Source organism: Lynx rufus, unplaced genomic scaffold (assembly GCF_022079265.1).
Source record: "Lynx rufus isolate CCGP_SWC_20201006 ecotype Redwood Valley unplaced genomic scaffold, mLynRuf1.p SCAF_2, whole genome shotgun sequence".
Classification (NCBI taxonomy): Eukaryota; Metazoa; Chordata; class Mammalia; order Carnivora; family Felidae; genus Lynx; species Lynx rufus.
The window spans coordinates 71260247-71283956 of NW_025814834.1; the positions used below are offsets into that span (position 1 = coordinate 71260247).

The following is a 23710-nucleotide window of genomic DNA, read 5'->3' on the forward strand; positions in this document are numbered from 1 at the left end:
ATTTGTTTTCTGTATATGTTACAGCTTTTTGTTCTTCATTTGCCCCATTATTCTGTGTTTAGCTGTTTTTTTGTAGTGACACATTTTGATGTCTTCTCCTTTCCATTTGTGCATATTCTGTAGATATCTTCTTTGTGGTTACCACTGAGACTACATACAACATCCTGAAGTTATGACAGTATCTTAAGTTGATACCAAACTAACTTCAACTGCATACAACAAACCCTCCAACTTTATAGCTCCACCTCCCTACTTTGTTACTGATATCACAAATTACATCTTTATATATTGTTCACCCATTAATAAGGATTTAAAGTAATTTTTATACATTTGTCTTTTAAATCCTGTAGAAAATAAAAAGGGGAGTTACAATCTAAAATTACAATAATGCTAGTTTTTATATTTGTCTGTATATTTACTTTTACAGAAAACCCATTTTCATATGGCTTCAATTTACTATGCAGCATCCTTTCATTTCAACTTGAAGGCATTTCAATTCTTCAGCATTTCTTCTACGTCAGGTCTAGTGGTCAGGTCTTCTAGGTCAGGTAGTTTTACCAGATATACAGAATTCTTGTTAACAGGTTTTCTTCTTACAGCACTTTACTTTTTTTTAAATTTTTTTAACGTTTATTTATTATTGAGAGACAGAGAGAGACAGAGCATGAGCAGGTGAAAGGCAGAGACAGGAGGAGACACAGAATCCAAAGCAGGCTCCAGGCTCTAAGCCGTCAGCACAGAGCCCGATGCAGGGCTCGAACTCACAAACCGTGAGATCATGACCTGAACCGAAGTCGGATGCTCAACCGACTGAGCCACCCAGGCGCCCCTTATAGCACTTTAAATATGTCATCCCATTGCCTTCTAGCCTGTAAGACTTCTGCTGAGAAATCCACTGACAGTCTTATTTGGACTCCCTTGAATATAATGAGTTAGTTCCTTTTCTCTTGCTGCTTTCTAGATTGTTTTTGTTGACAGTTGGTTATAATGGAGTTTGACATGGGGCTCTCTGAATTTATCCTACATAGAATTTGTTGAGCTTCTTGGATATGTATATCTATGTTGTTCCCTAAATTTGGGAAGTCATCATTTAATATTTCTTTAAATAACCTATTTCTTTTTTTTCTATTTTAAAAAAATAATTTGTCTCTCTTCACCTTCTTCTATAATGTGTATATTGCCCCACTTGATAGTGTCCCCTAAGTCTCTTAGGCTCTGCTCACTTTTCTTACTTTTTTCTTTTTGCTCTTCAGACTCCATTATTTCAAATGGCCTGTCTTGGAGTTCACTGATTTTTTTTTTTAAACATTTATTTATTTTTTAGAGACAGAGTGAGACAGAGCACGAGTGGGGGAGGGGCAGAGAGAGGGAGAGAGAGAATCCCAAGCAGTTTCCAAACTGTCAGCAAAGAGCCTGATGCAGGGCCTGAGCTCATGAACCATGAGATCATGACCTGAGCTGAAGTCAGACATTTAACAACTGAGTCACACAGGCATCCCTCCTTTGTTTATTTTGTATGCTCTCTGAGCATATTTATGACAGTGTTTTAAAGTCCTTGTCTAGTAAGTCTGATGCATGTTTATCAGCAACTGTTTCTGGAAATTTATTTTATTCTTTGACAGGGCCACATTTCCCTGTTTCTTCATAGGCCTTGTAATTTATTGAAAACTGGGGCATGTGAATAAACTCTTCCAGTCTCTAAAGCCTGGTGTGGAAGATCTTCACTAATTAGCAGGCCCCTAATGAGAAAGAATGAAATCTGGCCATTTGTAGCAATGTGGATGGAACTGGAGAGTATTATGCTAAGCGAAATAAATCAGGCAGAGAAAGACAGATACCATATGTTTTCATTCATATGTGGATCCTGTGAAACTTAACAGAAGACTGTGGGGGAGGGAAGGGGGGAATAAGTTACAGAGAGGGAAGGAGGCAAACCATAAGAGACTCTTAAATACTGAGAACAAACTGAGGGCTGATGGGGGTTGGGGGAGAGGGGACAGTGGGTGATGGGCATTGAGGAGGGCACCTGTTGGGATGAGCACTGGGTGTTGTATGGAAACCAATTTGACAGTAAATTATATTTAGTAATAATAATAAAGAAGAAGTCAGAGGAAAAGAAAAGAAAACTAACAAAAACTAATTAGCAGGCCCCTTAGCCTTGAGATTGGCTCAGGGTAAAGCCTTAAGGTCTTCCTCGGTATTGCCGAGTGTGTATCCTGTTTGGGCCAGTGGGTGTAGGTTTCTGTTTGTTTCTGATTTTCCCTGGCTGGCTGGAAGTATCTTAGCTTCTCAAAAGGTCTTACCCCAGCTTCTTAGGATCTTAGATGTTCTATTATAGTCTTCTTCCTTCAATCTCTTGCACTCAGCTGTCCACTGCAGTCCCCCTGCAGTTTCCACAGGCTAAAGTGCCCACCACTGCCTTCCATGACTTTTAGCTTGAGAACCACTGCCTTCCATGACTTTTAGCTTGAGACCCAAACTTATGCTACCATTCCCAACTCTGAGCTCCAAGTCAGATGAGACAGAACACACTCCCTTGGATAGTCCACAGACAGGTCAGGATGTTTCAAACAAGTTTCACTCTTCTCCTTCCTTCCTGAGGGAGGGAACCAGGAATTGGGCTATTTCCTCCCAAATGCACCATACCACACTGGGCAGGTAGTGGGTCAAGGGCAAGTAGAAATGCCATGAAATTTCCTACAGTTCTGAATATGGCTTTTCCTTGACTAGGCGTTTGCTTGGTTGCTGATAATCACTGATTTCCAGAACTCCTATAAAATTATTTCAATCAATCTGTAGTTGTTTATTTGACGTTTTCATGGAAGAACAAGGCCTGGAACTTCCTAGTTTGCCATCTTGCTGATGTCACTCAATAGACCAATTCTTCAAGCACAGTGTTAGGAAGGGCAGCTAGGCTTACTGACAGCACATCCCTTGGGGCCCTTCTGACATCAGAATGCCAGGCAACTTCTGCAAGGCTGTCCTCTTGCTTCTCTTCTCTCACCTGATTCTCTTCCCCATTTGTAGCTCCTTCTCCTATTGCTCCAAATATCTCTGTGAAGATGATTCCCAAATTTGTGTTTTCAACTGATGCTTTACTTCAAAGATGTACACTTCAATTGCCTGCTGATCATCTTCGCCTAATCTTCTAACACTTGAACTCAAAATATCCAGATCAAATCAAGTAATAATTTCCTTTACCAAAATCAGCATTCAGAACCTTTGCTCTTATCTTCATACTATGAGTTTGAGAACTTGTATGTATCATCTTATTACTAAAGATTCTAAATGAGGAATATTTAGCTGGTTTTACTTCAAAGTTCAATTTCATTTCTGGGAGTAGATGAGAACAAATTAGTGATTTACACTTGGTATGTTTCAGTCTGTAATTCAAAAAACAATAAATATTCCATAAAATAAAATCCCAAGAAATGTCAAGAGGAAGTATACAGGTCTTCCCACAAAAATATTTTAGAAAATTGTTAACTTAAAAAAGCATAACAAATGAGATCGAAGCATAAAACCTAATGTCAGAACTATTTCGTTATACTATAGGGAAGTGTAATGGCTAAAAACAATTGAATTTCAAAAAGACTGTATCTCAATTATTTATTTTTTTTGAAGTTTATTTATTTTTTTTGAGCAGAGAGAGACAGAGTGTGAGCAGGGGAGGGGTAGAGAGACAGAGAGGGAAACACAGAATCTGAAGCAGGCTCCAGGCTCTGGGCTGTCAGCACGGAGCCCGATGTGGGGCTCAAACTCATGAACTTGAAAGATCATGAGCTGAGTCAAAGTTGGACACTTAACCGACTGAGTAACCTAGGCACACCTCACTTTAAAATGGGAATTATTATGCTGTCTCTGGAGGATACAAATACCTCTGCAGTCCCCTCATATGAAGCTGTCTAATGTCCTATCAAACCACAGGGGTTGGGCAATGAAATAGGAAGTGGGAGAACAAGAAGATAAACAGTATCTCGCCTCATCATTGCCACTTTTGAGCCATATTCCTTTAAGCTTAAGCAAAAGGCCATCCACAAGGCATGCAATTAATACCAGTCTCTCCTCAAAACTGTTTATCTTACAACATACTAGTCATTCTCTCACATTCAAGAATTTCGGCTCTTCCTCTCACACAGTCTTTCTAAATGCTCCTAATTTTGTCACCACTTTAAGGAGAAGTGCTCTAATCTGAGTTTCTTAAAATTTCTCAATCCCACTCCGGCTACCACTTTCATGACTCATGAAAACAGAAAATCCTAAACATCAATTCAAACTCATTGCGAACAGTCAATCCTTTCACTTCTCACATTCTTTTACTCCTTCTGGATCTGTTCTTTCACTTCATGGAAACTTCGGACATAAACCCTCTTTTTTTGTTTTAGTCTATTAGACTGCTAGATTAACTTCTTCTTGATGTTAGTTTGTATCTCAAAGCACACAATTTCAATTGCTTTTGTACCCACTTGCTGGCCACCACTATCCACATTCTTCTACTCTTAACTCTGCAATCTCCTAATCCTGGATTTGGCCATCTGCTCATTCCACTTCTATACGAAGAAAGCTGCTGAAAGAAATGACCAACAAACATGGATTGATACCACCAAAAATTCATGGTAAATGTTGGATGCAACATATTTCTTCTCCCACTTTTTAACTGAAGCTATTTCAATTCTTTACTACCACTCTCAGAATATCCTAAAATCACTTCACTCAGATGACCTCACCATGTATTTCACAGAAAAAAATAGACTCTTACATTATAACCCTGTTTTTCTTTTATTGAATAAATCTGACATGTAACATTGTGTAAGTTTGAGGTGTACAGTGTGTTACTTTGATACATTTATATATTGTAATATGACTGCCCCCGTAGCAGTATTTATCACATTATATAATTATAGTATGATATTATTTTCTATATTCATTATACTGTGCATTAGATCTCTTTGGCTTATTCACTAATCATTACCTCATTACAAGTTTAAACCCTTAAACACCATCAATATTATGCCCACCTCCTAATCCCTGGTAACCACCATTTTACTGTTTTCAATAGGTTTGACTTTTTTAGATTCCACATATAAGTGATACATGATAACCCTGCTAACTTCCTGCCACCACCAACTCCTATCTGCAAACTTATCTTCGTGTGAACCTGTTTTTTTTTTTTTTCCCTCATCCCTTCCAGTTCTGAGGAATAGGTGTTTCTCCTCTTGTTTCATAGTCAATTCTTTAGTTTTAAATCTCCAATGACCAACTGGTTGGTCTTATTTCCATCCTCTCACCCTCTTATCCTTCAAATACTCCTTTGCTCTATACACTCTAACTTGGAAATGCTATTTTATTCAATGCTATAATAAAATTTGTTATTCTATAATCTATAACTATAATCTCTTCTTCACAATTCTACCTAGGCTTCTAAATCCATATTTGTAACCATCCATTATACAATTTCACCTGCATGTCCCACAGGTAACTAAACTCGATAGCTAAAACCTAATTACACATCTTATTTCCCCATCTGTAAATCTCCATCTTCTCTACTGTTCCTTTCAGTCATCAGTACCACCATCAATCCAGTCTTCTATTCCAGATACTTAGTTATCATCTAGAATCTATGTTATCACACTCAGAAGTGGCCTGCATTCAGGTGCCACCTACTTTCCATTCTGTTTTCTAAATAAACATTAGACTGCTTCCCTAATTCATCCCTAATGCTTAAGTCTGCATGTTGACTGCTTAAAATGATTCATTTTTTCTTTTTTACATTGAAGTATAATATATGTACAGTTGACCCCTGAACAGCACAGGTCCACTTATATGTGGATTTTCCCCCCAATAAATACAGTACAGTACTATATATAAATGTATTTTCTCTTCCTTATAATTTTCTTAATAACATTTTTTCTCTAGCTCACCTTTATTGAAACAATACAGTATATAATACATATAACATACAAAATATGTGTTAATCGATTGTTTTATGTTATTGGTAAGGTTTCCAGTCAACAGTAGACTAACAGTAGTTATGTTTTTGGAGAATCAAAAGTTACATGCAGATTTCTGACAGCGCGGGGGGGCGGGGATGGTGGTCAGCACCCCTAACCGCCTGCGTTATTCAAGGTCAACTGTATGTATATAAAACATATGCATATTAATGGATACTTATATATAATCATACCATTTATATATGTATACCTTTACATACACATAATACATGAAACATATGTGTGTGTGTATATATATATATATATATATATATTAAAGTTGATAAAGTGCCTTGATGATTACCACTTATTTTTATTTATTTTTTTTTTTTTAATTTTTTTTTTCAACGTTTATTTATTTTTTGGGGGACAGAGAGAGACAGAGCATGAACGGGGGAGGGGCAGAGAGAGAGGGAGACACAGAATCGGAAACAGGCTCCAGGCTCTGAGCCATCAGCCCAGAGCCTGACGCGGGGCTCGAACTCCCGGACCGCGAGATCGTGACCTGGCTGAAGTCGGACGCTTAACCGACTGCGCCACCCAGGCGCCCCTACCACTTATTTTTATATTCCTAGCTCTTAGAACACTGTTTATTATCAATATGTTTGCTGAGCTGAATCCTACATTTTCCTCTATCCTATATCGTAATGTCAGGAAGCCTTTTCTGAAGCATGTATACTAATCCTTCAGTACATTTTGATTAAGAATGCAGTATGAACTACTTAGTCCTATTCCTCATGATAGGCCCCTAATCTACCTTCACAGCTTCTTTTCCTGTACTGCTCTATTGTTCTTGTTGGAGCCATAGAATCACTTTATTGTATGTGGAACGTACCATATATTCCCTTCCTTTTGTGTTTTTATTACATACACTGCTCCCCCTGCTTGTAGGACTCTTCTTCCTTAATTTACCCAACTCCTAATCTTAGCCTAAGTGAGGGGTGTGAGAGTTGACTTATCACCTGATCCTCCCAGACTGATTGAGGTGCCCCTTCTCTGTGCTCCTATGTTATCCTCCACAGATTTCCACTTTAGCACTTAGTATCCTATGATAAGAACTATTACTCTTCCTTTTTAGCTTCTAATTGGAAAGTTCCTTAAAGGTATAAACTATGTTTTGTTTCAGCATTCTCAGAACCTCAGCAAGGGCCTAGTATATGGCAGGCATACAATAATATTTTAAAATAGATCAGGATATTTTGAGTTTAGTACATAAGAATATATAGTATACATGTTTTCTTTTATTCTTGAGTACTTGACAAATATTAAAAAAAAAAAATCCCTTTACCCTCCTTGAAATAATTGCTGACGTGAACAAAGGCTTCTTCCATGACAGTTAAAAGGTTAAATTACAAGAGTTTCTTACCATTACAAGAGTAAATATAAGAGTTGCTTACCATTGGCTAGTGCAGGCAGAGGAGCAGTTAGAGAAATTTCTGTCTCTGCCTTAACCTAAGAATATGTCAATACTGCTCTTCCCTAATTCTGTGTTTCCTAACTTTCCTAGAACAAGTATAGGATTGTTGAAATTTCTTAATGAACCTAATAGGAAAATAAGAAGAATAAAAGTTGGGAATTTTGTTGTTTTTCTTTTTCTGTTTTGTTTTTTAAAAAGTGATTATGCTTTATACCTGAACTAGAAAGGAAAAATCCAAATTCTAAACTTCAATAATTTTAGAAAACTCCCTGTCATTGTTATGTGTCTGTTTCTCCTCTGCGCACCCCAAGGAAGAACTTAGTCCATAAGTCTGCCTATACAAATGGAAGTATTCTTTTATAAACCAACAGGAGAATCACAAATGATTTCGGAGGAATGCAGGGAAATATGTATAACAGCTAGTTTTATAGATGTTTAAAGTAGGATGAAGAGAATTGTGTAGTTCCTAAATTTATGGAAGAAACTAAGAACTGCATGGCTAGCATATTTCTTAGACTTCAGAATTTCAAGGCTAATATATTTTTTTCTTAAATGAGGGAACCAATGTAAGATCTCCCACTTTCAACTGCCTGTTGAAACTAATGAAGGTTAGCCCTTGGCTGGCATCTGGGAGCCTAACTTTGAGAACATTTCCTAAGTGATAAAGTTGACTGCTATGACAGCTTACTTAGACTATACCAAGACACTATGAGATTTATGATGAAGACCTACTTTCCTTCTGAGAGTCTGAAATTTTGGTTGACATAGGGTATCTATGGGACTAGTTCTTTTTTTTTTTTTGTCTTTACTTTTATTATTTTTTTAATATGAAATTTATTGTCAAATTGGTTTCCATACAACACCCAGTGCTCATCTCAACAGGTGCCCTCCTCAATGCCCATCACCCATTTTCCCCTCCCTCGCACCCCCCATCAACCCTCAGTTTGTTCTCAGTTTTTAAGAGTCTCATGTTTTGGCTCCCTCCCTCTCTAACTTTTTTTTGTCCCTTCCCCTCCCCCATGGTCTTCTGTTAAAGTTCTCAGGATCCACATAAGAGTGAAAACATAGGGTATCTGTCTTTCTCTGTATGACTTCTTTCACTTAGCATCACACTCTCCAGTTCCATTCACGTTGCTACAAAAGGCCATATTTCATGCTTTCTCATTGCCAAGTATATTCCATTGTGTATGTAAACCACAATTTCTTTATCCATTCATCAGTTGATGGACATTTCAGCTCTTTCCATAATTTGGCTATTGTTGAGAGTGCTGCTATAAACATTGGGGTACAAGTGCCCCTATGCATCAGTACTCCTGTATCCCTTGGGTAAATTCCTAGCAGTGCTATTGCTGGGTCATAGGGTAGATCTATTTTTAATTTTTTGAGGAACCTCCACACTGTTTTCCAGAGTGGCTGCACCAGTTTGCATTCCCACCAACAGTGCAAGAGGGTTCCCGTTTCTCCACATCCTCTCCAGCATCTATAGTCTCCTGATTTGTTCATTTTAGCCACTCTGACTAGCGTGAGGTGGTATCTCAGTGTGGTTTTGATTTGTATTTCCCTGGTGAGGAGTGACGTTGAGCATCTTTTCATGTGCCTGTTGACCATCTGGATGTCTTCTTTAGAGAAGTGTCTATTCATGTTTTCTGCCCATTTCTTCACTGGATTATTTGTTTTTCAGGTGGGGAGTTTGGTGAGCTCTTTATAGATTTTGGATACTAGCCCTTTGTCTGATAAGTCATTTGCAAATATCTTTTCCCATTCCGTTGGTTGCCTTTTAGTTTTGTTGATTGTTTCCTTTGCAGTGCAGAAGCTTTTTATCTTCATGAGGTCCCAATAGTTCATTTTTGCTTTTAATTACCTTGCCTTTGTAGATGTTCTATGGGACTAGTTCTTAATAAAAACCCTTAACTCTTGCGTCTCAAATGGAGTTCCCTATGTAGAAGCACTGCACATGTGTGACTAAATTTTTGACTGGAGGCAGGGTGCACTCTGTGTGACTCCTCATAGGTGGGAAAGAGCATAGGAGGCCTGCAAGTGGATCCTTCTAGAATCTGCCTGATGGTTTTTTTATATTAATGATCTGGCTGTGTATCTTTATCATGACACTGTAATAAATCTTGGCTGTGAGCATTACTGTATGCTAAGTCCTGTGAGTCCCTTTAGAAACACAGAATGTATATATGCTATTGGGGATCCCCAAGACACTACTAAATAGTGATATTAAATAAATAAACAAAAACTCTATCATTATCATCTCACAAAAGTGGGGGGCGGATTTTTTTGTTGTTTTTGGTTTGTTTGTTTTTTTTTTAGATAGAAAAAGAGAAGAGAACCCACAAGCAGGGGGGAGTGGCAGAGGGAAAGAGAGAGAATCTTAAGGAGGCTCCATCCTCAGCATGGAGCCCAATGCAGGGCTTGATCTTCTGGGAAGGGATCATGACCTGAGCTGAAGTCAAGAGATGGATGCTCAACCGACTGAACCATCCAGGTGCCCCACAAAAGTGTGTGTTAATACAATTCTGCCCTATACTCTGATAGTGTGGAAACATGGAAACATAATATGAGAATAAAGGACAGACTTTTGAATTGGATAAATTTAGCATTACAAGAAGTTCATTACATTCTTATTTTTCTCATTTTGCTACAGATCAGTGGAGACCTAATTATGGGCCAATAGCAGACATGTGCCTAGGAACTACTAAGGTAAATTTATGCCTAGGAAGTATACCTTTCCTCTAACTTACCCTCTTTTGCAACTGAAAATTAAAAATTATTCATGGAAGATAATACTCTTTGTGAACTCTTCCCTCTGGTCACAATGTTTTTTTTTTAAAAAAACAATAACAATCTTAAATTCCATCCATTAATATAAATCTCCGTGTTTTAGTTATTTATAGTTCTTCAAGAAAGTTTCAAACAGTACAATATTTTTTAGTTGCAAAAGATTCTCAAATTCCATTTACCAGAAGAAATAACTTTCAAAACCAAAACCATATACCTTTTGCTGTAGCTCTTTTACTGCAGAATCTCTATCCATACATGCCTGTCGAAAGGCTTCATAAGCTTTATTGAGTTGCTCGCCAATATTTTTATCCATTCCTTTCTGTTCTGTAGCATCACTATAAAGGATGGAGTAAATGACAGGTCTGGAAAATAAAACAATTTAGATAGCTATGAAGTTACACAAATCTCATTTTTAAGACACATCTTAAAAACAGTTCCATACAGTTTATCATGAACATTATAGCACCAAGTACTATAAAGGTTTATAAAGGCATATGGGTCTCATCTAAAATCCTGATGAGAAATGTTAAGAAACCTTAACTTCTACAATTTTTAATATTCTTTACTAATGTTCAAGGAGCAAGTGGGGTTCCAATTCACAAAGATGCTACTTTGAAAACAGTAATCTATAAATGCAACCTTAAAATGGAGAAATATAAAAGGCCATTTGTTATTAATACTTTATTATAGAAATGCACAACAGGATTAACAACGTGGGAAGGGATTTCTTTTTACTAAACGGACGGTTATTCCCACTTACAAGGTGAATTCTTGCTACACTGAAATTAGAGCAAAGTTAAATAGATAATAAATGTTTGTGGATGGAGTTCACACTGCTGTTATCGCAGAGCAATTAAAATGTGTGAAAATGCTCTTATTTTAGCACAAAATCTAGGGAGAGTTGCTGTTGGATTGTACATTAAAAAAGAAAAAATCACATCCCTTCAGTCCTACCCACACTCTCTATTAGTTTTCCAAACTCCCTGCTGTTTTTGAACTACAGGTGATCTACTGAGTGGAGGTAATTTGGTTTTATCATCTCAATTTGCATAACATCTCTAACCACATTCCTTGGCTCTGAGCAGAGGACCATATAATGCTTCTGATTCCTCCTGTCCAGCTGTAAAAAACAACACCACAGGACTTTTCTCTTAATCCTCTGAAAGCCAGAGAATAGATAAAATTCTCTATCAGTCCTAGGGGGCTTGAGGGTATTAAATTATTTCACTTCTTAATGATTGGAAATCCTTCTTAATCTTACACTTTAAGCTTTCATAACATCTTTCATTTTATTTTGGGTACACAATGCTTTAAAAAAATTTTTTTTTCCAGTATTTTACATTAAAACACAATCACATAGGGGAGCCTGGGTGGCTCAGTCAGTTAAGATTCCGACTCTTGATTTCGGCTCAGTTCATGATCTCATGGTTTGGGGGATCAAATCTTGTTTCGAGCTTGGTGCTGACAGTGTGGAGCCTGCTTGGGATTCTCTCTCTTCCTCTCTCTCTGCAACCCACCCCCCTGCTCATGCCTGCCCGCTCTTTCTCTCTCAATGAATAAACATAAAAAAATTAAATTAAAAATACAATTTATATAACATAAAATCCACCACATTAAAGCATACACTTCTGTGGCTTTTTGTTGTACAATCATCACCATTACCTAATTCCAGAACATTTTTTTACAATGTTTATTTTTGAGAGAGAGAGAGAAAGCGTGCAAGCGGGGAAGGGACAGAGAGAGGGGGACAGCGGATCTGAAGCAGGCTCCACGCTGACAGCGGTGAGCATGATGCAGGGCTTGAACTCACGAACCACAAGATCACGACCAGAGCCGAAGTCAGACACTCAACGACCTGAGCCACTCAGGAGCCCCTAGTTGCAGAATATTTTTATCACTACACAAAGAAGGTAACATTAGCAGTTAATCCCAACTCCCCCCTCCCATCAATCCCCTAGCAATCACTAATCTTCTTTCTGACTCTATGGATTTGCCTATTTTGGACATTTCATATAAATGGAAACATGCAATATATGGCTTTTGTGTCTGGCTTTTTTCACATGGCATACAATTTCTGAGGTTTACCCATGTTGTAGCACGTAATAGTACTTCACTGCTTTTGATGTCTAATATTCCGTTGTATGAATTTACCACATTTGTTTATATGTTCCTCGGTTAATGGACATTTGAGTTCTTTCCATTTCTTGATTATCCTGAAGGAAGTTACTATTTGTGAATGCATACTTGTGTGAATATATGTTTTCAATTCTCTTGGTTACATACCTAGGAGCAGAATTGCTAGTTAGATGATAATCCTCTTTAACTTTTTAAGGAACTGCCAAAGCTGTTTCCACAGAATGTGTACAAATTTCTATCTCTACTAGTAATATATAAGAGCCCTAATTTCTCTACATCTTCACCAACGTTTATTGTTCATTTTTTAAATGGACACCCATCCTAGTGGGTGTGAAGTGGTACCTCAACAATTTTGATTTGCATTTCCCTGATGATGTTGAACATCTTTCCAGTGCATACTGGTCATTTGTGTATCTTCTTTAGAGAAATGCCTATCTATCAAATCCTTTGTCCACTTTTAAATTCGGTTATTTGTCTTCATATTGTTGAGAGCGTGCAAGTGGGGGGAAGGGGATGAGGGAGAAGGGAGAGAATCTCCAGCAGGCTCCACACTCAGCACGGAGCCCAACATAGGGCTTGATCCCATGACCCCAGGTCCAAGACCCAAGCCGAAATCAAGAGTCAGATGCTCAAAATGACTGAGTCACCCAGGTGGCCCTTCACATTGCTGAGTTGTAAGAGTTCTTTATATATTCTGGAAACTAGAGATTTATCAGATATATGTAATTTACAAATTGTTCTCCCATTCTGTAGATTGTCTTTCTACTCCTTGATTTTAATTTTGATGAGGTCTGATTTATCTATTTTTCATTTTGTTGCTGGCTTTTTTTCATGTCATATCTAAAAAACTGTTGCCTAATTCAAGGTCATGCAGATTTTCATCTATGTTTCCCTACAAGAATTTTATACTTTTAGCCTTATATTTGGATCTTTGATCCACACAGAGTTTATCTGTATATGGCATGAGGTAGGGGTCCAAACTCTTTCTTTGGCATGTGGCTATCCAGCTGCCCTGCCTTTTCCTAATGAATGGCCTTGGCATTCTTATCAAAATTAGTTGACCGTAAATCACAATGCTTTTTTAAATACCTAGGTAATATTTCAATCCTATCAGATGGTCTTTTCATTTTAAGATACTAAATACACTAAGTCATTTTCAGGTTTAATAAAAACAATTTTGAGGGTTTTGTTATGGGAATCAGAATGTTACTGTTTTCTGAATAAATAAAAGAATGGTAATTTTTTTTGGCATTCCACTCAGGAAGTTTGTTTCTACTGCCACCTCTGATAGATATAAAGGACAAAATACCGTTAGGATAACTAACACTGCCAGGATCTCTGACATGCCATAGACACTACAGAAAAATAAATAATATTAACACACAAAGTATCACTTTGAGTACTTTGGACACCATATCATTCAAAGAAGGATTTAAGGCAGCTTATAAAAATACAAGCAAGATAAAAATAAGTATACAAGAAGCGAAAGAAAACAAGGATAGGCAGCTATAGAGACTATAATATACTGTAGTATGCTAATGCAGAAATTAGAGGTTTTAAGTAACTAAGTGACTAAGTTACCTATCACTGTCTTAAAAACCTGCATATCATAACAAATTGTCAACATACAACACATTTATATTTTAAAATCTGAGACAAACAGGAGCCTTGAATTGGGAATCCATCTAGTTTCTTATTTTGTTCTATCATTGAATAAGTCTGTGACCTGAGTTCAGGGCAACTAAATCTTTTATTTTTTTTTAGGTTTTATTTATTTTGAGAGCGAGAGAGAGCGAGAGCGAGAGCGAGAGAGAGAGAACATGCACATAAATGGAGGAGGGGCAGAGAGAGGGAGAGAATCTTAAGCAGGTCCTATGCTGTCAGCACATAGCCCTAAAATTTATAGGGCTTGAACTCACAAACTGTGAGCGAGATCATGACCTGAGCTGAAATCAAGAGTTGGTTGCTTAACCGACTGAGCCACCCAGGAGCCCTTAAATCTTTCTGAACCCAAGTTTATTTCTCTCCAATACAAAAAAAGATGTTTGGACTTGATGTCTAAGAAACTTATTTGTTCTACAGTTCTTGAGTCTGTGAGTCTAAAAATGCAGGTCTGCTCCATCAAGAAGGTGCATTCTTGTTTTTAAAAATGTAAATGCAGTACTAGAAATAGCTGCATCATATGCAAGTAAATAGTGTGGAGGCTTTACTTCAGGTCCTTGAATTAGATCACACAAATGTCACTAAGAAGAGTTACTGAGTAAATTCCACATGGATGCATCCTATTTCCTGAAATAAGAATGTGTGGTGGAGAGATACAATTCAGGTCAATACAACTAAATAAATGATACATTTAATTTCTATTTCACAACCAAGAAGAGAATTGGGTGTTAGATCAGTGACACTGACCACAGAAAAAGTCGCTGGGACCCAACTAATTAAATTGGACAGATTTCAAATATTAACACCCTGAACTTTAAAGCCACTTGTTCCTCAATTTTTTTAAAGCATTTGTTAAGTGTAAAATTAATTTCACAATTTAAGAGGCAGTCACATTTCAATTACATTTTGGTATGCCTTCTGCAAAACTTGCCAGGCTCCAGGGAAATGGTTTTATTTATAGTAAACATGCTCAAACGCAAATCTCATCACCTAAACCCAGGAGATCCAAGCTAGAGCAACCTCTGCCTTAGAAACATTCTTACAGTTATGGTTTTTCTCTCTTTTTTTTTTTTTTTAATTTTTTTTTACATTTATTTATTTTTGAGAGACAGAGAGAGACAGAGCACAAGTGGGGGAGGGGCAGAGAGAGAAGGAGACACAGAAGCCGAAGCAGGCTCCAGGCTCCGAGCTGTCAGCACAGAGTCCGATGCGGGGCTCGAACTCACAAACCATGAGATCATGACCTGAGCTGAAGTCAGACGCTCAACCAACTGAGCCATCCAGGCGCCCCTGGTTTTTCTCTCTTAAGTGTATTTTTAGGAAAGCCATCCATGGTCTGGTTTGCTGGCTCCCCTCCATTCTATGAGGAAAAGATTAAGTCACTGATGCCCTAGAATGCATCTGGGCAAGGAGAAGGCAAAGCACCCCTACTCACTCAGGGCAATCCCCTGAAGCTAGGATAGTCCCTACCCACCCACATCTGCCCCTCTGGCAGTAGTTCCTTTTTTCCCCTGGGTGGTTCGTGTGAGAAGGAAAATGAAGGACAGCAAGTTCCTGTTCTGCCTCCTGGGTCCATTGTGTGCCCACTAGGAGGAGGCACCAAGAAAATCCCTGGGCAGCAGGCTGCTTCCTCTTTCATGAATCCCTTGGTTCAATAATGAAACTGTTCAATAATAAAGAGGTAGCCTACGTAAGGGAGATAATTTTATCTTTCCTTGGAAAAGTTTCCAAGCTCCAACACAAGTTTGCCAACTGCTAGGGTCAAACTTAGATTTTAATAAAATATATCCCATTACTATTCAATTCAATTAAAAAAAAAGTTTACTTATTAGCAAGGGGCTTCAGAGAGTACCACATTAGAGTTGTGTTCCTTTTACAAAGTTTTTCCACCAATTCTTTATTTCTTATTATTCACATTGCCATTTGACTGATTAAGAGCTCAGAGACATTAAATGACTTGCCTAGAGCTACAAAGCTGTAAGTGTGCGAACTGGGAATAAAGATTTGAAACTCTTAGTTCAAGAACTGTTTATTAAAGGCAACTGCAAAGTATTCTCCCAGGGTGCCATGGTGGATATGTTCATTTGATGAAACATTGCCAAGGAGGAGCAAAGCCTGTACTGGGCACCACTGACACAGTGAGAACAAAACATACACAAAACCTATCCTCACGACGACATCATTAGCTGTAACTTAAAGTGCGTGTGCACACGGACGCACGCGCGCACACACACACACTCCCTGAGGTATCTAAAGGCCACAAAATTTGGAGAGGAAAGTGGTCACATCTATTCTTGAGGTTTAGGAAAGGCTTTGAGAGGTAGGTAACATTTGCACAGGGTTTTGAATTATGGATAGGAATGACCTCACCCATTCCTTTTATTTGATTATCAAACAGCAGTCATCCTTTCTAAAGTGGGTTCCCAAGGGCTATAAAGAGGTTTTTAGTGTTAGGTAATTATTTGTTCTTCACTAAAAAAGGCTAGGATAACAAGCATTTCTTTGTGCATTGTTCAGCTTGATTTTTCTGATCATACAACTCTGCAAACCTGAGATAATTCTTCAGTATAATAATGATGGTTACTTACAGAAAGGGTTGATTAGGCTAGTGCTCTTCCCATGATACTTGAAAAGAAGTAACAGTGGGAACGAAATAAAAGGCAAGTCTTGTACCTTCACTGGACCTCAATTTTCCTTGCTTTTAAAATGAAGGAGCTAAACGATTTAATCTCCTTCAACTTTATGATTATATAGCATTTCCAAGCAAAAAGAGTACAGAAGCGATTGCTTGGCAAGTACAGTGATATATTTTTCCTCATATGATATAGATTTAAAAGAAGTATTCATTTTGTTTTAATTTTTATTATAAACTAGGCCTTGGTTACAAATCAGCTGATATGGCATTTAATTTTAGGATGGCAAGAAGCATGGAGTCAAGTTACATAGGGTGTCCTGGAAGTAAAGAAATGATATGATACTGTGAAAGTATGTGATATAAAAAATGTGAAATAACACTGTAAAGACTACTTTTATTTACTTAATAACATTTAAGTATGCCCTCCTAACATTGTACCGGATAGAAGGAAGAAAAGTAAAGGTTCTGGATTCAGATCCCAGATCTGCAATTTTCTAGCCATTTACTTAGCTTCTTTGTGTATTAGTTTTCTTATGATACACAGTTTGTAGTGTTATTGTGCAGATTAAATATGAAGTATGTATATTATCTGTTCCTCAACATCTGTTCTCTTCTCTAGTATTCCTGACTTATAGCTGGTATGGTCATGTGACTATGTTATGGTCATTGGCAAGTAAGTGCAACTTCCAAAAGGAGCTCTTCTCCTCACTTTTTTTTCCCTTCCCCAACTGGACAGGATGTTGTGGTTAGTCACCTAGAACACCATGGTGAGGACAACACTTCATAAGGCTGGAACAACAAGAATGAAGATGTCTATGTCCTTGATACCGTGGAGCTGCCAGATCAGCCCTGGACATCTTATACTTTAAATTGTAGTATGTGGAAGAAATAAAATTTCTGTCTTATTTAAGCCACTGTCTTTGAGGGTCCCTTAAGAGAGGAGGTGAGCTGTATGTTAACTGGTACAACAGTCAACACTAGTTCAGTGCTGAATCCATCGTACATGTTCCTTTTTTCCATGGGAAAGAGACAAAGTCATCGTCTTTGCCTTTTTCTCTAATTAGAGCTTGTAATTTAGTAAGGCAGGCATGCATGAAAATGATTAACCACACTAGCAGGCCAATTATAAATGTGTAAAAAGGTATGATCATATCATATCTTGATAGGGGTCTGGGAAGCACAGGTGGAAACATTTGTGGGAATTCACCCAACAGTTCACTGAAGATTTATTGCATGTAAGTTTTACCTCAAAAGAAGAAAAAAGAACTGCTAAATAAAAGGTGTAAGCAGGATAACAGCTCAAGAGGAAGAACAATTAAAATGAGAGGGATTGTGGAAAGCTTCACACAGGATCTGACACATGAGGATTTCAACTAGTGGAGAATTGAGAGGGAGGAAAGAATATTCACTCTGAAAGAGCAGAGGAATTGAGAAGCCACTAGTATAGTGCATTTAGGGACTGTAGGTATTTTATTTATGAAGTCTAGGATGTGTACAGAGAGGAAGGAGAGGTGAGGGTGTTAAGACAGAAGTCAAGGCTACCAGGTATGATTGTGCTGCACTGTAAAAGCCCTAGGGGATTCATGCAGACCATAATTGGAACCCCCAGAGTTATAGAGTGTGCTAACTGCATTAACTATATGCAGCAGACTCAGTTATGGCCGGATTGCAGTGGACCCTTAATGTTACTATAAGAAATTTAGGTTTTAACCTGCTGACATTAAGAAGTAATGGAGGACTAGGATGCCTGGGTGGCTCAGTTGGTCGAATGTCCAACTTTGACTCCGGTCATGATCTTACAGTTCATGAGTTCAAGCCCTGCATTCAGCTCTCTACTGACAGCACGGAGCCTGCTGTGGATTCTCTGTCTCCCTCTCTCTCTGCCCTTCCCCTGGTCATGCTCTCTCTCTCAAAAATAAATAAACATTAGAAAAAAATTTTATAAAAAAAAGAAGTAATGGAGGATTTTCAAGCAGGAGATGAACACATTTTAGAAAGGTAAACTGGATACACTGTGGAATACAAACCTGGAGACAAAGTGAGGATATCTATAGGAAGCTACTGCTGTATTCTGGGTGAAAGATGGGCTTGAACTAGAGCAGGGGAAATGAAAGATGAATGGATTCAAGAGACATTTCAAAGTCAGAATCAACAGGATTTGTTGGCCAAATGGATGTCCACAATACACAGGAATGCAGCATTCAGGTCCCTGCAATTCTAAATCAGCTGGCCTGGGATGGGAATATGCATTTCAATAAGCAAAGCAACCCAGGTGACTTTGTTGAAGATGGTTCACCAGCGATATTTTTCAAAATACCAGGACTTTTGAAAGTCCTCTGATACTGGTAAGTCCTTTGACAGTCAACCAAGCCCAAATCTTTTTACCAAAAACAAACAAACCAACAAACAAAACCCTACATTTTTGTAAAGAAAATAATGGAAAGAGAAAGAAGCAATGCCCATTATTGTATCATTTCATGTCACAAAATGTACACTCTTTTCCTTCCAAATATAAAGCAAAAAAGATAGGACCACTTATTATCTGGACAAGGTCATGTCAGAAGGTAAATAAACTAGGGAATGCATAAAATAGTAAGGCATTTTAGCAGAAGTCTGTTATCTTATACAAAGGCAAATAGGTAGGAATGTTATCCAAAGGGTCTGTTAACCCTTACATGCTGCTGAGTAACAGGAAAAATAATTCTGTCTGATTGTGTGATCTTTTTTAAGTCTCCTCCCTTCTACTCTGCCAAATCTGTGACAATAAAGTAGCATTACTAATGATCTTTCACAAGAGTAGGATGGTTTGTACCTATCTTCTGGTGCTAACCAGAAGAGTTGGAAAAAAAAAATATTTTCAGTAATCTTAAAAAAGTCCCCCTACACAGACCACAATAATATAAGAGATGTCACAGGCTGCACAAGATTCATAAAAGGCAAAGTTGTTTTTGAAAAAGAAGTAGCTAAAATCTCATGAGTTAACAGATTAGGGACCCCTCCAGCATCTCTGAGTCATTTACTGTATCAGAACAAAATAAAACCACTATGAAAGGAAAGAGCTCTTCTATGAAGATAGTGAAACTTCAGGAGACAGGGGACCTTTTCACAAAAAGGCCTGTTTTCTCTTAAATCACAGTTTAAATTGCTGAGCAGTCATTTAGTGTTGAGAATATTACCAATGATAAATGGAAAAAGGCAAAAGCTTACATAATTATAAAGCTGTACTCTGTGCTCTTAACCACGGGCACAGGACTCCTCAGCTCTTCATAACGTTGTTTTTAATTTCCCTGAGGAACACCTAAAGGCTGCTGGGCAAATGTTTGCAAGTCACAACTTGTTTTATTAGAAGTAATTGTGAGAACTCCAATGGGAAAATAAATAAGGTTTCAGAGATTTCCAGATCTCTATTTCCAGTCATTCCCAAGACGTTTAGGGTGTGACTTTAAATGTATAATATGATAAAAGTTTAAAATCAGATACAATACCATGCAACACACTCTCTCACTCCAACTGTTGGATACTCCTGAAGACAAAACCCCCAAATCCCTGGATATCCTGACAAACCAACCTCTCAAACCGGCATTTGTGCCCAAATTACCCAAGTTTCCACTCTCCTCAAGGCCAGTTTTTCTCACACGTGAATATTCAGACCAAGTAACACTTGCTGTGCTATCCTACTGTGAGGAAACAAGAGCTTATTAAAAATTTTCACTTTTTTCACTTTCACTTCTTTTTGTATCTGGAAAAAAAAAGATGCTATAAAATGCAGATTCCAAAGTTAATTTTTAACTGAGACAACATCTTGTGTAAAATATATTAATTTCTTTATTGAGACAATTTGAACATTATAGATCAAAATTAAAAAGCCTAGTCAACCAAAGATAAAATCAGATGTAGGAGTACAGAGTACAAACTTGTTGACAGGTAAGAGTAAACAAGTCATTTAACCTTTCTGTGGACCTCAGTTCCCTCATCTGCCCCAGTTTAGGATGTTTGGGGTAGAACATCCTGTAGGACGTGGGTTAACAGAATCATCCAGGGTGATTTAAAAAAAAAAAACGGATCAGTAAACACTGTCCAAGACCTCCTGGATAATTTGGGGGGCGGGGGAGAGGGGGAAAAGCGGATGTAAGACAAATTTAGGATCACTGCCACAGGGGGTCAATTCATAACTAGGAAAGCCCTGTATTCTGTATAACACTGTACAAATACGCACCATGGCAGGGAAAGAGACTTTTGATAAAGTGTCTTTGTGTTCCACAATGATCTGCTTTTTGAACTGTTTCAGAAGAAGCATATAGAATTTGGAAACAAAAATAGCAGTTGCTAAGGTAGAAGATGTTCTTTAAAAGAAAGAAAGAAAGAAAGAAAAAGAAAGAAAGAAAAAAGGTATTTTGATACTTTGGCAGATGGCCCACAGCAATAGCACTCTAATGTTAATCTTGGTTCTGTGAAAATTCCACAACTCATCAGTTTATATGACAAGTGTTTCCTCTTGGAAACACTGTTAATGGAAGAGACTACATTGATTGCATTTGCACTGAGGTTCATTTTGAGAGAGAAATTTGAGTGGGACCAAGTCTTCTCCCACCAAGCAGCAATGGCCCTTTCCACTCGATGCTCCCCCTACCAATACCCTAATCATTTCAATTCTATCTAAATTCTCAAACTATCTACAGATAGTTGAGAAAGGACATAGATCTCAATGACATGACTTCATTCCAAAAAGGCACACAGCCATGGACCAAAAAGACAATTTTAGATTTCTGTTTGAATGACAACAATTCCAACAATGAAGGAGGGATTTCCTCACAGAGAACATCAGGGATGGGGGTAAGGATCGATACCTACTGAGGTAATATTACTTGCCTCAGGTGCTTTATATAAAGTACCTTATTTTAATTTTTCTATTGCAGGATCACAAATTGCCTTCCCTTTCTACATAAGGATACTGAGCCTCAAATTTATGTAAGTTGACTAAGGTCAAAGAATTAGAAAATGGAAGACCCAGATAACTCCAGGTCTCTCCAATATGAAAGTCCAATCTCTAGCTCATTTTATTCTAATTTAGTTTTTATTTTTAACCACAGATACATATCTATATTTTAATGAGTCAAAGATCTTCACAAGGCTTAAGAAAAACATTAAGTCCCTTGCTCTCTTCTTTCCCCTCCCCATTTCCTGCTTCACCTTGGCAACAATTTTCAGTTCTTTTGGTTCTTTCTGGTATTTATCTCTGTATCTCCAAACATGCTAATGTTGCTACTATTGATTTTTCAGTTTTACTTTTCTTCCCACTATGCAAAGTAAGGATTCAGCTCTTTTTAACCCCCCACTCCCTGGCCCTGACCTGCAATTTTATACTTTCCCCATTCTCCCAAAATAGTTATATCTTCTAAAAAGAGGATAGTTAGATAAACATTCAGCTTTTACTTTCTTATAACTATGCAATGTTATTCACTGGAAAGCCATACTATGACTCCTTTCCCTTCCCTGAAACACCTTTCCCTGAAAAAACCTTATTTACTTTATTTCCCATCATACTAATACAATCGATTCAGACACTTCATCTTCTTAGAGGAACTCCCCTTGAGCTTTTTGACTTCAGTCTAGATTTGTTGATCTCTATGCCTGAAGGTAAACCTTCATCTCAAGACCTTCTTTCACCTTGATTTTGAGGATTCCCTTTGTTCATCTCTCTCTCTAGTTGAATCCCTCATTTTCAGTATCCCAAATTTTCATCTTTCTTGTTTTACTCATCCCATTTGGTGGACTAAACCCTCCAACAGCTTCCTGAGAAAGTGTTTGCAAAGAAAATTTTTTGAGACCTTGCATCACTGAAAATACCTTTACTCTACCCTCAGATTTAACTGGTAGTTTGCCAGGTTAAAAATTCTAAGTTGGAAGCAATTTTTCCACAGAATTTTGAAAGCTTTGCTATGCTCTCTTCTAGCTTCCATTTGTTTTTGTTGAAGTCTAGAGCCATTTTGATTCATGATCTTATACTAAACTCACCTGGAAGTTCATCCTTCAGTTCTGGGAAATTTTCTTCAAATATTTTTTGGCCAATTTCATTCTTTCTGTATTCCTTTGTGGGACTCCTCTATCAGGATGTTGATTCTTCTTAAGTGTTACTCTAATTCCTCCCACCCACCTTCTTTTTAAATGAACTTTTCTTACTTCATAGATAAAATATCTTAAGCTTGCTGTCTTTGGTAACCAATATTATTCTCTAAGTGACAGTTAACCAATCCTGAAGAAAATAAAATAGTAATCAAAGTGGTAGTGCTTCCAGAGCTCTACTGAGGCTGGGTGTATGTGAACCAAACAACATTCCACCACCAATTGCCCAGCTCAACCAGAATAACTTAACTTTGATTAGTTATATATTTTGGGATTTCAAGTTTGAAAAGAATCACCGGCTTATAGGTATCACATTCCCACCGTCTCCACCCAGAATGATTTATAATGCTTTAATAAGGTCTATTTTTTGTGGAGTAGTAGAGACAATATGGGTGATTTGGAAGGTGGGAAAGGCCCCTCTGCTGGGTTTCCCCCACTGCTGAGACTATTCTACTTCTATGTAAGTGTTCTTCCAGGGTTCACACTTGTGGTAAGAGGGCACTTCAAATCCAATGCAGTTTCGGGACAGGGGGAGGAAATCACCTTGAGTTACCTCTTCCACTCTGTCCTAGAAAAGAAAGTCGCCTGCTTTTCCAACCCTCTGAGGTACGAATAGTAATAAGCATTGACATTCTACTTCAGAAAAGTTGCCACCTTAGCAAAAGAGATAAATAAATTAGTGAGAGATACACCCTGTCTTTTCTGTATTTTAGTTCTGTATTAGCCTCCTTACCCACAATTAGTATCAGAAACAAAAGTACAAGTCAATAATGGGAGTACGTACCCTTAAATAAAAGGACATCCTCTGTCTTACACAGTTAGGGTAAAATTTTAAAGACACGCAAAAGTATGTGTGTTTTCCCTACTTGAAGAAGGGAAATGGATAAGAACTGTCACTCCTAACATTTAGTTATAATCATTTCCCACTTTTAAGAGAGTTCCCTAACATAAGCAGCCAAT

General features: G+C 37.8%; 1 protein-coding gene across 4 annotated transcripts in view; it reads right to left on the minus strand.

Annotated features, from left to right (window-relative positions):
• The window catches only part of TANK (TRAF family member associated NFKB activator), a 95094-nt gene that overhangs the window by 49554 nt on the left and 21830 nt on the right, over positions 1-23710 (minus strand). For all 4 annotated transcript variants that reach the window (XM_047083298.1, XM_047083301.1, XM_047083297.1 and 1 more), the window contains exon 2: positions 10409-10556. In XM_047083298.1, coding sequence (XP_046939254.1) covers positions 10409-10507 — 99 coding nt within the window. In that variant the 5' untranslated portion in view covers positions 10508-10556. The remainder of the gene's footprint in view (positions 1-10408; positions 10557-23710) is intronic.